General features: G+C 42.4%; 1 protein-coding gene across 1 annotated transcript in view; it reads right to left on the minus strand.

Moving 5' to 3' along the window:
* tagapb (T cell activation RhoGTPase activating protein b) overlaps positions 1-17233 on the minus strand; it is a 101858-nt gene that overhangs the window by 53639 nt on the left and 30986 nt on the right. Inside the window, exon 3 of the mRNA XM_028820328.2 lies at positions 10304-10474. Coding sequence (XP_028676161.2) covers positions 10304-10474 — 171 coding nt within the window. The remainder of the gene's footprint in view (positions 1-10303; positions 10475-17233) is intronic.

Consider the following 17233-nt stretch of genomic DNA (forward strand, 5'->3'; position numbering starts at 1 on the left):
GTAAAAGGCACATGACATCCAACCTGGTCTCTGAGAGCATGAGGGAAACAGATTCTCTGGTCCAATCAGACAAATGCTGAGCTCTTTGGGCAGAACGCCAAGCACTATGTCTTCTCATCAACATTCTTAATACCAGCCCTACAGTGAAACATGGTGGTGGCAGATCAAGGAAGACTACAAAAACCTGTCTACAGTACTGAAGGTTCCCAAGAGGGCAGTGATCTCCATAATTCTTAGATCTGCTGTCTCTCCCAAACTGAGAAAAACCTTGGTTACCAAGAACTTGATCGTCACTCTGGTTGAGGTCCAAAGAAACTTTGTGGAGATGGGAGAAACCTTCATAAGGACAACCACCACTACAACACTTCATTAATCTGGGCTTCATGGCAGAGTGTCTAGATGACACATGAAAACCTGCTTGAAGTTTGCAAAAAGGCACATAAAGGACTCTGAGACTATGAGAAATGAGATGCTCTTGTCTGAAGAAACCAAGGTGGAACTGTTTGACCTCAGTTCTAACCATCACACCTGAAGGAAGCCAAGTACCACTTGCCACCTGTGCAAAACCATTGCAGTTTAGAAGCACAGTTGTGGCGGCATCATGCTGTGGTGTTGTTTTTCATCTGGCTGAGCTTCATAGAACCTATGTAGACACTGAAGAAGCTTTCCAGAAGGACAACTGTTACTGCAACACTTCACTGATGTGGTCTTTATGACAGAGTTCTCAGTAAAAGTCACGCGGAAGTCCTGCAATAGGGCACTTAAAGGACTCAGAGTGCGAGATATAAGATTTTTTTGGTCTGATGAATCCAAGATTAATATCATATCTGGAGGAAACCAGGTGTCACTCGTCATCTGTGCAATACCATTCCAGTGGTGGAGCATGGTGATGGCAGCATCAGGCTGTGGGGTTTTTTTTTTTTTTTAGTTGAGGTCAAGGATAAGGTGAACAGAGAAAAATATGGAGATATCCTTGATGAAAACCTTCTCCAGAGCACTCTAGACCTCAAACTGGACCTCAACAAGGTAATGGTCCTAAGGACAAAGCAAAGACAACACAGTGGCGGCTTAGGGGCAACTCTGGGAATGTCCTCGAGCTGCCCAGACTTAAACTTAATCAAACATCTCCGGAAAAACCTGGGAGTAGCTGTCTACTGATGGTCTCCATTTGATTTGACAGAGCTGGAGAGGATTTGTAGAGATGAATGGCAGAAAATTCCAAAATCCAGGTGTCTGAAGCTTGTTGTGTCAAACACAAGAAGAATTCTGGCTATAAGTAGTAAGTGAAAGGTCAGAATGCTTGTGTTAATGTGATAGGTCAGGTCAGGTTGGGGAGCAGGCATTGGTACAGCACGTTGCCGCACCCACCACATGATGGTACAGCTCAGGACCCCGGTTGGCAACACCCCAGGGAAACACAAGTCCCAGTCCCACCTTCTGGAAATGGCCATCTATCTGACACAGCCAGGTGTTACGTGGCCGTCCCCTTGATCTGGTTCAGTCACTCGGGCCCTCAACAATGAGGATCCTGTGACCAAATTCAGGATATGCTGGACGTGTTATTTTTCTCTGTTGGTTTAGGAATGCCTGGAAATTCACCACTGAAGATCTGGAGTATTCAACTGGGGACAGAGAAGTCTGGGCTGACCTGCATGATCTGCTGCCACTGTGATACCAGTTCACTGTATGCAACTCACAGCAGGTCATTCTAAAGTCACCAGTTAACCTAACTGGCATGTTTTTGAAATATGTGAGGAGAAAATCTATGCTAATGCAGAGGAAGAATTGTAAAGCTATACCTTGGAATTGAACCCAGGTCTCCAAAGACCTCAAATGATTGTGCTGACTGTGTCTTATCATGAAAGTCCACCAGAATTCCAATTAAAGTGAGATGGTGTCAGAGTGAGATCTGCTGAATGGATATTAAATATGGAGCCTTTAGCAGACACAATGGGGGAAATGAAAGAGGCGACAGTGTGCTCATGTGTGTGTGTCCTATAAAAAACTCAAACCATCTTTCCACGCATCTTCCTACAGCATTTCGCTCTTCCGGTTGGCCTGGGGGCCGCTTTCAGTCAAACCCGCCCACCCCAGGCAGCCTACAGAGCCATGACAGGAGGCCAAGTGGAAAGGAAGTCGCACTTGTATTGAGACTGCCGCTCTTTGATGTCTTCTGCACAAAGTGTGATGGTACAGTGGCCTGTGGAGAGAGGAAATTCCACTAGACGCGGTATGTGTGGGGGTCCGACTGTAGTAGGTCACCTCTGACGAAAGCACCAAAAAACAAACAGGTTACATGATTGTTAAATGTGGCACCTTAATAACATTATTTCTCAGATTTTTAGAATGTGATCTGACAGTGGGAGGAAAGGAGACCACTGAAGTAAAGATGGCAGTGGCAACCTGGTAGATGGATTGTTCCTTGATATATTAAACCTTCTCCGTTCTAGTGATGGTGGAGCTGGAACTTATATTGCAGCCACAGGTACAAAGCCTGACCTCCGTGTGCACCAGTGCGTCACAAAACATATTCACCAGGACACCCACATGCACTCACTGGGGGGAAGGCAGAGACGCCATTGAAACTGACAAGCAGGAAATCAGAGTGCCAGGCGCACAAAAAAGAACCAGTGGTCTGCACAGCAAAGTTCCACCGTCTCATGCCTGAAAAAAAGAACGGCTTATCGGTGTTACCGCAGTGCCTTTAGTATCTATTGATGGATCAATCTGTTTTATTGGACCATTCATATCTACCTACTTTAATTTTGTGCCTTTCATATGTGTGTCACTGTTGATTCTGTCGTCCATCTAAGACAAATCTATTTATCAATCTAAGGACAGAGTGTTTTCATATCTATTGGTCTGTCTTTAAATTTGTGCATTTCACATCGATGTAGTGCCTTTTCTATCTATCTATCTATCTATCTATCTATCTATCTATCTATCTATCTATCTATCTATCTATCTATCTATCTATCTATCTATCTATCTATCTATCTATCTATCTATCTATCTATCTAATTTTCTGACTCTTCACCTGACTCTCCAAATTGAAACTGCAAAACTGCAACTCCCAGCATGCCCCACAGGCACATGAATGGGCATACTGGCCCAGGAATGTTGACACTTAGAGTGTCTGGGATCACACACTATCAAGAAGGGCAATCTTCACCTGTCCAAGCACTACACTAGTCTCCATGCCAGTTAAGGATATAGGGGGTTCACCTCTGCCTGGATATCAAGCCACCATGCCATCCATCACAAGTGCCATTCATGTATGTCTAAGAAAAAATCTATCTATCTATCTATCTATCTATCTATCTATCTATCTATCTATCTATCTATCTATCTATCTATCTATCTATCTATCTATCTATCTACTTTAATATGGTGTATTATTATATATGTCTCACTATCCTTTGTTGTGCCTTTAGGACCAATCTGTGTAAATCTATAGTGCATTGATATCAATTATAAAGTTTATTTCATATCCTTCTGCCTGTGTTTTAAATTGTGTGTTTCATATTCAATAATTATTTGTATTGTCCATCTATCTACTTTAATACAGTACCTTTCAGATATGTCTCACTATCCATTTTATTGTGCCATTAAGAGCAATCTATCAAAGTTTTTGGTGTTGTTTTTACTGCCTTATACAGCTCTAATTTACTGTATATAGTGGCTTTCATTATCTATCTATCTATCTATCTATCTATCTATCTATCTATCTATCTATCTATCTATCTATCTATCTATCTATCTATCTATCTATCTATCTATCTATCTATCTATCTATCTATCTATCTATCTTTTTTACTTCCTGTATATAGTGCCTTTCATATCTATCTGCTTACAGTCTGTCTATTTCATAGATCCATCAAGGCTGCCTTCACAAGGAGCTAACAGCAGTACCAACGTACAACTCTAACAATTTCAAGAACGCAAGTCCAAGTCGGCACAACGGTGGCAGGCAGCCCAGGTTGAGCAGAGGAGGTATGAAGACGGGAGGCACACCCCTTTGTTTGGCACCACACTCCATTACAAAATCTTTGGTGTTGTTTTTTTATTTTATTTTTTTTTTTCTGCTTCCTGTTGTTGCACAAATCCATCAGATACCACAGTTTACTTCTTAACTGCTTTTGCGCTGACCTGAGTTAAAACAGTAGTGATCCGTATTCCACCCTAACTGTTGTTTTGAGTGCCACACGTGACCCTAGAAATCCCCAGTGCTGCCAAACATGAAACATCACTTTGAGTCAGCTGCTGTTTGGGCTCCTGGATTACAGCTGTAGGATTTCCCCTCGTGTTTTCATTCATGTTCCTCTTAACACCAGCAGTAAGGTCCAGTCAGGTCAGTGAGATTTACGTTTGGCTTTCTGCACTGTGGCCATCTTTTTTACAGCCTGTCCCCATTACCAGCTGCACTATCTTTATTACCCTGTCACCTTCAAGGATAAGCTTGTGTTAAGATTTAAGTAATTTCTAAACTAAACCTTATTCCATCCAGTGACTTCTCATTGGGACAACACAGAGGTCATCCTCATGAATTCACAGTCCTCGCCTGGCTAAAGTCAGTGTGTAGTTTTCATGTTCTCCCTCGATGTGTGTGGACCACCGGGTTCTCCTCTGGCGTCCCATGTGTGTTATTTTAATTGGTGAATCAAAATGGAACAGCTTGAGAGTCAGTGTGCCATGGGATGGTCTGGCACCCCATGCAGGATCGATTCCTGTAAAGCATCAATATGGACTAAGGGATTGACTTGGATGAAAACGGTTTGAGCGTGTCGTGTTATGTTTTGTTTTTTCTTCTCAGTAGCCTTGTTATTTGGCAAGATGATTCTCTCCCACTGCTCTGTTTGTCTACTTGAGACCTGAGGGGCGTTTGATGCTCTGCAGACCGTGTAATGTAATGTGCCATGAAGCTGCGAATGGACGGCTGTCTGCATCTGTGAAGTATGGACGGCAGCCATTAGATGTGTCATTTGACGTGCTGTTAACAGGGCCTGCAGAAAGAATTGAGACCCCTTCACTTTTTAGACATTTTTGCAACTGTATGTCGCAGCCTTAGGCTAAAATTGCTAAAATTTAATTTTTTTGCTTCATCAAGCAGCACTAAATATGCCAGAATGACAAAGCAAAAACAGAATTTTAAATCAGCTCAGGACAGGTTGGGGAGCATGCACTGGTACAGCATGTTCTTGCACCACACCCTCCACACGATGAAACAGCTCGGGATCCTGGTTGGTGAACCCCCCCAGGGCAGACACACAGTCCAGTCCCACCCTCAAGAAAAGACAATCTATCTGCCACAGCCAGGTGTTACGTGGACGTTCTCTTGGCCAAATCCTCAACAATGACGGTCCAGTGACCAGGATCACCCTCGGGTAATTGCGCCACATGGCCGTAGTGCCGGGACTGACGCTCCCTCACAATGCAGGACATGTGTCTTATTCGGGATTCCGTGAGCGACACAAAGTCAAACCAGCGGCACCCAAGGATTCTCTGAAGAGACACACATGAAAGGGTCCAGTCTTCATCTCAGGTCACTGGATAGCATCCATGTCTCACAAACTGGAAGCACCAGAACTCTAAAGACTTGGACCTTCGTCCTTTAGCAGAGACATCAGGAGCACCACACACCTCTTTCCAGTGACCTTATTACTCTCCATGTTCTCCCAATCCATCTACTGACTTCACAGGAGGAGTCACCAGAGACATGAATGTCACTGCCAAGGTAAGTAAACTTCTCGACGAGGTCAACACTCTTTCCGCAGACAGACACACTGCTGATGGCCATGCCCAAGAGGTAATTAAATAAAAAAATCTGAAATGTCCCATCAGATCCTTTACTCACTCCTTAGCTAAAGCCCATTCGGCAGCAATTCCAGCCTGGAGTCTTCTTGGCTCTGATGTGACAAGCATTCCCACACCTGGATTTGACGATTTTCTGCCATTTTTCTCTGCACATCCTCGCCAGCTCTGTCAGGTTGAATGGCGGCCATTGGTGGATGGGTAATTTCAGGTCTCACAGTTGGATTCAAGCCCGGCTCTGGCTGGGCAACTCAGGGGTATTCACCAAGTTGTCATGTTAGAATGGGACCCTGCAGCCCTGTCTGAGGTCCCAGGTGCTCCAGAGCAGGTTTTCGTTAAGGATACCTCTGTCCTTTGCTCCATTTAGCTTTTCCTCGATCTTGACATGATGGAGCCATCACCATGTTTCACCGTTGGAATGGTTTTGCACAGGTGATGAGTGGTGCCAGGTTACCTCGAGATATGGCATCAGTCTTGGATTCATCGGCTTTCCCTCAACCCTGGCCAGTCTCTGAATCCCTGATGCTGTAAAAATTGGCTGTACCCTGGTGCAAAATTTCCCCTTTGGAACAAATAGGTTCTGGAACAGATGGAAAATCTGAGTTGTTGAGTCAAAAATACCACGTGAACGCTCGACAGATTTGGACAATTTGGACAAAACCAACATGAATTGTCTGAGTCATGATGTAAAAAATGAAATATATAATCTGGTCAACTCGAAATGCCATTTTCTGATCTAAATTCATTTGGAGCAAAGTTATACATATTCAGAATGCTTGTGTTACTCTTTCTTTACAACAAAAAAATTAATCCATCCATCCATTATCCAACCTGCTATAACCTAACTACAGGGTCACGGGGGTCCGCTGGAGCCAATCCCAGCCACCACAGGGCGCAAGGCAGGAAACAAACCCCGGGCAGGGTGCCAGCCCACTGCAGGGCACACACACACACACACACCAAGCACACACTAGGGACAATTTACAATGTCTTTGGACTGTGGGAGGAAACCAGATGCGCCCGGAGAAAACCCACGCAGACACGGGGAGAACATGCAAACTCCATGCAGGAAGGACCCAGGAAGCAAACTCGGGTCTCCTAACTGTGAGGCAGCAGTGCTACCCGCTGTGCCGCCCCCAAAAAATTCAACTAATCTTTAATTGAAGTTTGTTTTGAAGACTAAATAACAAATCAAAAGCAGCCTTGCATTTTTCCGAGTAATCTGACCCAGCTAGCACAGATGAGGTAGTGACATCCCCATCTAATGTGGCTGCTACAGCTCTGTGATGTCAAGATGGCCTTGCAAAGCATCATGGAGCACTGAGTAAAAAAAAAAAAAAAACTTGGTGTCACAGAAGATTTTCAGGGGAAGATTTGCCAAATAAGCTCAGTGGAGAACCCGGCAAGTTCACCTTGGTGAATTTCGTTGATCAGCACTGCTGAATAGCTCAGATCAGACTGACTTCGGGCCTGTCCTGTCATGGATGCCATCTGTCTTGCTGCTGGCATAAATTCTTCTCCCCATATCTCTGCATTTGAGTATCGGTTTGAATTTAGAATTTATACCGCGGCTGACTTTCCTTTTTAGAGACCATTTCAATTCGCGACTTGGCCAGTGGACCACAGATACAGGTGGGTGTTTTCACTTCTCTTGAGCTTTGGTCTGTAGGGACTTTTTTTAAAAGTGTCATATTTTGTCATTCTGTCTTCCCACTTTATTCTTCCTGCCCACCATTAGAGTAAGTCACAGACCACTGGCCGACTACACACTTTAACTGAAAAGGCTTGACAGAAGCATTTGACTCATAGCCGGGAAGAAAAAGTAAAGACAGAATCAAGCAAGCTACTTTTAGTTAATCTCTAGTACTAGGGTGTTGTACCGTGTTAGCCATTATGAATGTAGAGAAAAGCCAAGCAAAATGACACCTTTTACATTACATTTTGATTATTTCTTGCCTGAAGAAGGGGCCTGAGTTGCCTCGAAAGCTTGCATATTGTAATCTTTTTAGTTAGCCAATAAAAGGTGTCATTTTGCTTGGCTTTTCTCTTTAGTTAATCTTGAAATTCTCATTTACTTCAGGTGCTCTCTGAAGTTTAGGACATCAACAGAACACCTCCCACCTGATCTTACTAAAAGTCCATCATTAAAGAGTTCTTGTCAAAACTCCATCCACGATATGGCTTCTGCCATTGCTCAGGGCTGATAGCAGCATCACCCACCCTCATGTGACATTATCCCCCTGCTCCGCAAGACTTCTTCTCACCTGGACAGCATTATGCGGATCATGCTTTTGGATTTCTCCAGTGCCGGTCCAGTTAAGGGACCAACTCAGAGATATGCAGGCGGATGAGCCTGTGGTGTCCTGGCTGATGGACTGCAGTTTGTGAGACTCAAGGACCGAGTGAACAACACTGGAGCAAAAGAAGGAACAGGCCTGTCACCTTTTCACTTCAATCTGCACACCTCAGACTAGAAATACAACAGCAGGTCAGGTCACTGGCAGAAATTCTCAGATGATTCTGCACTTATAGGCTGTATGAGTAAGGGGGGTGAGACAGAGGAGAGGAGTCAGGGGGAGAACGTTGAGAAATGTCTGCAAAAACTTGGAACTGCTTATTGACTTTCCACACATTAAAGAGTCTCTATACCCGGTCACTATTCAAAGAGTAAATGTATAGGTGGTGCACTCCTACAGGTACTTGGGGGTCCACATTAGTGACTGGTTGTACTGGCCTCATAACACAGAGGAAGTACAGAAGAAAGGGCCGAGCAGACTCCCTTTTCTCTTAGGAGATTGCATTCCTTTAATATGTTGGTGACATCCTTCATATCTTCAGCAACTCTGCGAAGACCATTGTGGTGGGCAGGACTGGGCTGGTGACATCACTTCAAAAGAGGCATATTGAACAAAACTGAGTGCCATTATGAACAATGCTGTGCATCCCCTCTCTGACACTGAGGACTATCCACCAGGGAATTATTCAGTGGAAGTGAGTCTAGAAGTGTGACTTGGGGTCCTTTATACCAACAGCTTTATACTATCTATCTATCTATCTATCTATCTATCTATCTATCTATCTATCTATCTATCTATCTATCTATCTATCTATCTATCTATCTATCTATCTATCTATCTATCTATCTATCTATCTATCTCATCCTGCCTACCACACTAAATTAAAATCTATCTATGTATTATATAGTGCCTTTCATATCTATCTATCTATGTATTATATAGTGCCTTTCATATCTATCTATCTATTTATGTATTATATAGTGCCTTTCATATCTAGCTATTTGTCTATTATATAGTGTCTTATACAGAGCCTTTCCTATCTATCTATCTATCTATCTATCTATCTATCTATCTATCTATCTATCTATCTGTCTATTATATAGTGTCTTATATAGTGCCTTTCCTATCTATCTATTATATAGTGTCTTATATAGTGCCTTTCATATCTATCTATCTGTCTATTATATAGTGTCTTATATAGTGCCTTTCATATCTATCTGTCTAATTTATAGTGTCTTATATAGTGCCTTTCATATCTATTATATAGTGTCTTATATAGTGCCTTTCATATCTATCTATCTATCTATCTATCTATCTATCTATCTATCTATCTATCTATCTATCTATCTATCTATCTATCTATCTCATCCTGCCTACTACACTAAATTAAAATCTATCTATCTCATCCTGCCTACTACACTAAATTAAAATCAATCAATCTATCTATCTATCTATCGCAGTGTCAAAGCTACCTCTCTACTGTCCACGAAAGACATTTATTCTTTGGTCCTCATCATGAAATGGAACCACTGGAATGTTTTCAGTTTGAGATCAGCGTCCTCACCCAGGTAATAGTGTGTTGCTGAGCAAATGAACATCCATCCATCCATTATCCAACCCACTATATCCTAACTACAGAGTCATGGGGGTCTGCTGGAGCCAATCTCAGCCAAAACAGGGCAGGAAACAAACCCCGGGCAGGGCGCTAGCCCACCGCAGGGCACACACACACACACACACACACACCAGGGACAATTTAGAATTGTCAGTACACCTAACCTGCATGTCTTTGGACTGTGGGAGGAAACTGGAGTATCCGGAGAAAACCCACGCAGGCACAGGGAGAACATGCAAATTCCACGCAGGGAGGACCCGGGAAGCGAACCTGGGTCTTCTAACTGCAAGGCAGCAGCGCTACCCACTGCGCCGCCCCAGGTGAACATGTGCTCCTCATTACCTTAGGGTTCTGTTCATAAATGAGGGATGAGGCTGCCTTGAGAGACTAACCAGTGGATCGACTCAGTGGTGGCAGCATTGCGTGTGTTGTACAAGACTGTGGTGTCGATGGGGTAGCAAAACATTCGATTTACTGGTCAATCTACCTCCCCATCTTCAGTTGTGGTCACAAACTGTGAAGCAGTTGCCCAAAGGCTCAAGTACTGTTAGCCACAACTTCTCTAGATGTATTTACTTACTTCAGCTTGGCGATAACAAGTACATCGCTGAACAGGAACAAGTGCTTCTCTTTCATTTTCAAGCCCTCGGTGAGCTGCACACAAGCATCGGCAATCAGTTCGGCGTCCTCGTTTGTCAGGCCCAAAACGAATGGACTCTGGTCAGCAGAAAAGGGGCATGTCGGGCTCTCTCTGGAAGTGAAACAGACAGAGGAAATGTGGTTTACAACTTAGGAAGGTCAATTAATGTAACACGAGATTTATGTATTCAGAAAACAGAATTAGGAGTCTCCTGGCTCGGATGTTATCCCTTCTATGAACAGAATGCTTCATTTTTCATTTCTTACACCAGAGGCTGCACAACTGTCTTTAATTCTGTAACATTTATCATGTAGTGTTTGCTTAAAATTAAGCAAAGTAATTATATTGGAAGAGCTTTCATTTGAGGAAATATAAAAGGAAGAAGTACCCAGTCAGGACCTTGGGTCTCATTTATAAAACTTTGCGTGGATTCAAGCGTGAAAAAATGTGTACAATAAAAAATAAAGAAAAATGTGTATGCCAAAAACCTGAAGTTTCCACATGTGTACAGAGTTTACTTTCATAAATCACAATTATCTTGTAAATGTATGCACATGAACACACCTTGGATCCCACCCGATTACCACTCTGAAAGAACTAAATATGGACTATTAGCTGTGCTACCCATCAAAGATGTGCTGAATCTAAATAATCATGAATGCAGTGGACAATCCATTGGAATGTATTTTGTAGTATATATAGTAATAAAAGGCATTGTATTCATCATTCTAGCAGATGGTGCATCACAAAAATTTGTGGTAATAAAATGCATTATTTAAAACAGTTGTGATGCACCATCTGTTAGAATGACAAATTTAACACAGATGTCTCTGTTAAATGCCATTTGGTATGGCATTTGTAAAAGCAATTTTAATGTTTGTGACGCACCATCTGTTAGAATGGTAAATGCCATGTGTTTTATTGTTAATGTTTGTAATGTCCCATCTGTTGGCTTGACTAATGCAATGCATATGTGTCTGTTATATGCCATTTGGAATGGGATTTGTAAAAGCAGTGCTAATGTTTCTGATGCACCATGTGTTGGAATGACTAATGCAATGCATATGTATCTGTTGTATGCCATTTGGTGTGGGATTCATAAAAGCAGTGTTAATGTTTGTGATGCGCCATCTGTTGGAATGACAAATGTAATTGTTATGGTTCTGTTATATGCCATTTGGAGTGGGATTTGTAAAAGCAGTGTTAATGTTTGTGATGTGCCATGCGTTGGAATAACTAATGCAATGCATATGTATCTGTTGTATGCCATTTGGTGTGGGATTCATAAAAGCAGTGTTAATGTTTGTGATGTGCCATCTGATGGAATGAGAAATGCAATTTAAATGCTTCAGTTATATGCCATTTGGTGTGGGATTTGTAAAAGCACTGTTAATGTTTGTGATGCCCCAAGTGTTGGCATGACTAATGCAATGCATATATTTCTGTTATATGACATTTTGTATGGGATTTATAAAAGCCATGTTAATGTATGTGATGCATGTGTAATTTGTTGGAATGACAAATGCAATGCATATGTCTCTGTTATATGCCATTTGATTTGAGGTTTGTAAAAGCAGTGTGTCATGTATGTTCATCAGTGAATGACTCTCTGGGCTTGTCTAAGGTATGAACTACCACAGAATTATTATTTTTTTTTATTAATTACTGGAATTGCCAAAGTTAAGACCGATTGCTTCACATCAGCTCTGCTTCTGACACTGCACACATTCCCAACAATGTCTAAGTAAAAGTGGACCTCTGCAAAGTGGTTTAAACTATTTACAAATGTACAACAAATAATAATTGACTGCATTAATTATCCACCCCTTTAATAACTCACACATCACCAGTGAAGTCCCAGAATTAGCTCAATGGGGAATGACAGGAAATCATCCAGTTCGGGATTATTACTGTATGTAGATGGGGCTTTGTTGCATTTTGAGATATCGACCACAGAACATTTTAGCAATCATTTTAAAGAAACGAGTAGCAAATGAAGACCTGACTGCAAAAAGAGCCCACCCATCTTTCCGTATTATATGACATGATACCAAAACCATCAGCATTTGTACAGCACTGTGCTGATCTCCTGCTTTTGACCTGAAAAATACAAATCACTTCCGCCTCTTGAACCTGCTCGCCTCGTTTATCACATAGGATCAAAAGGTACTTCCCTTCAGAGAAACAACACTGATTTAATTACACTTTCGGTTGCGGTAGGTCTTGGACCATCAATGAAGGAACAAAGAAAGGCTCAGCTCAGATATAAATTAAATTAACGGTTTGGAAAGAATTTGGGATCTTTGCCAAGAAAACAAATTGAAGATACCCTGAATAATATAAGACAAAACTAGAACAGAAGAGTCGTTTTTAAAGCTGTTGCTCTTTGCGCAGGCGCCCAGAAACTGCTGACGCAGGCAGAGATTGATTGTCCGCTGCCAGCGCAACTGCAACTTCACAGCCTCACCGCGTAAAACGCACCTGTCGTCTGATGCGTGGAACATTTAAAAGCAGCCGGTGGCCTGGCCTTGCGCTCTTTTTCCTGTCTCCTTAAAGGAGGCTGTCTGTCCTTTAACTAAAGATGGGGGCTAATGCTGGACGACCCACAACGTCACTGCTCGTTTGCCGTGTTTCACTCGCATGACGATAAAACTGATTTTCTCAGACACTTGGGCTCACCTTATTCTCTCTTGTGCAAGTCGGTGACCCACATGTCATAAGATAGATGTATATAGTGTACATGTATATCGGCAGGCAGTACAGAAGATAGAATTCTTTATTGTCATTATGTATACAGATAACAAATTTTTTTTGTTGGTAGGACTCGACTTCAAGGCAGAATACTTAAATACACTATAAATAATAAAACAAACGTAATAAGTATAAAAGACAGCAGCAATAAAACATCATCAAGTCAAGAGGGAGAATGGAGCCTGCTCATTCAAAATGACTGCATTCAATTCTTTAGGGTGTTATTAAGGGTCATGTGCAAAATTTGTAATGAGTTATTCTATCTATCTATCTATCTATCTATCTATCTATCTATCTATCTATCTATCTATCTATCTATCTATCTATCTATCTAATCCTGCCAACTACGCTATCTATCTATCTAATCCTGCCAACTATGCTATCTATCTATCTAATCCTGCCAACTACGCTATCTATCTATCTAATCCTGCCAACTATGCTATCTATCTATCTAATCCTGCCAACTACGCTATCTATCTATCTAATCCTGCCAACTACGCTATCTATCTATCTATCTAATCCTGCCAACTACGCTATCTATCTATCTATCTATCTATCTATCTATCTATCTATCTATCTATCTATCTATCTATCTATCTATCTATCTATCTAATCCTGCCAACTACGCTATCTATCTAATCCTGCCAACTACGCTATCAATCTATCTAATCCTGCCAACTACGCTATCTATCTATCTAATCCTGCCAACTATGCTATTTATCTATCTATCTAATCCTACCAACTACGCTATCTATCTGTCTATCTATCTATCTATCTAATCCTGCCAACTACGCTATCTATCTATCTAATCCTACCAACTACGCTATCTATCTATCTATCTAATTCTGCCAACTACGCTGTCTATCTATCTATCTATCTATCTATCTATCTATCTATCTATCTATCTATCTATCTATCTATCTATCTATCTATCTATCTATCTATCTATCTATCTATCTATCTATCTATCTAATCCTACCAACTACGCTATCTATCTAGACTTTTTCTGAGGTAGTACGCCTGCAGAGACCAGTGATCTGTGTGTGTAGGTCTGCAGGGGAGGAATACGAGTGTGTGTGTTTGATTACGAGGGACAGTGCATGTGCATGTCTACAGGGGGGCAGGTTAGGGGTAGATGTATGTGTGTGTGTGTGTATCAGCAGGGGCACATGGACTTCACAGCTCTGGGGAAAAAGTGGTCTTTCAGTATGCTGGTACGTGTTTTTATGTTTCTGTACCGCTTTCCCGAAGGCAGTGGTACAAAAAGTCCATTTCCTGGATGGGTGAGATCCGCAGTTATACATTTGGCCCTCTTCTACACCCTTCCAGAATATACAGAGTCCAGGTCAAGGAGAGGACTTCCCACAATCCCCTGTACTGTTCTCACCACCCGTGCCAAGTCCTTCCTGTCCTGTGCTGTGCAGCCGCCGTACCACACTGTCATACTGTGACAGAGAATGCTTTCTATAGCGGATCTGTAGAAGTTTGTGAGCAGCCGAGAGGAGAATCCAGCACGTCTCATCTTCCTGAGGAAGAAGAGTCTTTGTTGGTCTTTCTTTACCAGGTGAGATGTATTCAAAGACCAGGTCAGATTCGATGTGATGTGGATACCCAAGAACTTGATATTGTCCACACACACACATTACAGCCTCCTCACGTATGAATATAAGAGCATGTTCTGTTCTTCTGGACCTCCTATAGTCCACAATGAGCTCTTTGGTCTTGCTGGTGTTCAAGATGAGGTTGTTGGCTGAGCACCATAGTGCTAGGTGTTGTATCTCCTCTCTGTAGTGAGTCTCATCATTGTCTGATATGAGACCCACCACGGTCGTATCATCCGCAAACTTCACAACCATAGTTTTGGCATGGATGGCAGTGTACGGCTCAGTGGTTAAGGCCTGGACTTCACACCCTGAAGTTGTGGGTTCAAATCCCCACCACTGACACTTTGGAACCCTCAGCAGGTCATTTCACCCTGCATGTGCTCCAATTGGAAATTGAAGAAAAAATGTAACCAAGTGTTGTAAGTCACTTTGGAAAAAAAATCTTCAGCCAAATGAATAAATTTAAATCTACTCACTGTATATAAAATCCTAAGCCTAAAAGTGCAATGATTTTACAGTATGTGACGTTCTTTGTCACACTTTAAATCGGGCTCATATATATATATATGTTTGGTATCATTCTTTTCAGAATTTACCAAACTTTAATGTGACGTTGTTAGATTTTCAGATTCTTATTCCATTTTTAAATTATAAACTAAAAGATCATGAAAGTTGTGGTTTTTAATATCAAGAAAGTCGGTTTTTTTTATATTCGATCGAGTAAACTTTCTTTCACAGGAACAAACTATTAAAAAAAATATTATCTATTCATAATGCCAATGTTTGTATTTAGGTGATTTGGTTAGCTGAAGGTCGAGGTGCTGAAAGCGCCAGGAGGGTTTGCCTCCTTAGTTATATATAAAAAGGGTACATTTCACTTCGAGAAGGTCTAGTGAAGTAGAATTTTGAAAGATATGACAGATACCTACTGAGAAACATGACCATCACCACACAGTCTAAATCAAAGCAGATGAAAAAAAAATGTCCTCGTTCCAAAAGACATCTGGCACATCTTGACCACAAATGCATTCAGAGTTGCATTTAGAAGAAAATAAAATCATGCCTGCTGATGCCCGGGCCCATCGGTTTTTCCCCACACCTCAGTGAAACTCCCACTCTCAGAACTATTGACCTTTCTGACTAAAGTTATCACATGCAAATTTGACAAGGAGGCTCAAGAGTTTATGGAAGTAAAAAATATCATCCATCCATCCATTCTCCAACCCGCTGAATCCGAACACAGGGTCACGGGGGTCTGCTGGAGCCAATCCCAGCCAACACAGGGCACAAGGCAGGGAACCAATCCTGGGCAGGGTGCCAACCCACCGCAGGACACACACAAACACACCCACACACCAAGCACACACTAGGGCCAATTTAGAATCGCCAATCCACCTAGCCTGCATGTCTTTGGATTGTGGGAGGAAACCGGAGCGCCCGGAGGAAACCCACGCAGACACGGGGAGAACATGCAAACTCCACGCAGGGAGGACCCGGGAAGCGAACCCGGGTCCCCAGGTCTCCCAACTGCGAGGCAGCAGCGCTACCCACTGCGCCACCGTGCCGCCCTAAAAAATATCAATATTTATTAAAAATAAAAAAAAAAGCTTAAGTTAAAAAGTATTATAAAAATAATGTGGCCAAAAAAGGGGAGCTAATTGAGCAAACCCCTAAACCCATAGTCAGGTCAGACTTACTTCAAAACACGCGGACCTACGTACGGAGGCCGCGAGAGGACATGCAATATCCATCCATCCATTTTCCAACCCGCTGAATCCGAACACAGGGTCACGGGGGTCTGCTGGAGCCAATCCCAGCCAACAAAGGGCACAAGGCAGGAACCAATCCCGGGCAGGGTGCCAACCCACCGCAGGACACACACAAACACACCAGGGCCAATTTAGAATCGCCAATCCACGTAACCTGCATGTCTTTGGACTGTGGGAGGAAACCGGAGTGCCCAGAGGAAACCCACGCAGACACGGGGAGAACATGCAAACTCCACGCAGGGAGGACCCAGGAAGCGAACCCGGGTCTCCTAACTGCAAGGCAGCAGCGGTACCACTGCGCCACCGTGCCACCCACATGCAATATCGTTATTTTTTTAAATTGTTTCCTCGAGATAACAGACTAATTTTATCGAGATGTCGAGAAAACGAGAATTTGTTTTCTTGAGATAATGGAATAATTTTATCGCAATCTCGAGAAAGCGAAACTTAACCTTTGCTCCTGGCATCAGGCTCGCTTAGATTGCGACGCCTATACAGCAGAAGCCTTGCTAACCATCTTCTTAAATGATGGACACTAACATTTTAATTTTCTAAACTAAGACAAACACATTTCAGCCCTTGACTGAGCAAAAATGTGACGCGCTAATCGATACAGTTCTGCTCTTCTGCCATTTCAAACAGGATGTGGCCTCAATAAGCTAAACATGAAACGTTAGATACAGTCAGTCAGTCATTGTCCAACCCGCTGTATCCTAACACAGGGTCACGGGGGTCTTCTGGAGCCA

Source organism: Erpetoichthys calabaricus, chromosome 15 (assembly GCF_900747795.2).
Source record: "Erpetoichthys calabaricus chromosome 15, fErpCal1.3, whole genome shotgun sequence".
Classification (NCBI taxonomy): domain Eukaryota; kingdom Metazoa; phylum Chordata; class Cladistia; order Polypteriformes; family Polypteridae; genus Erpetoichthys; species Erpetoichthys calabaricus.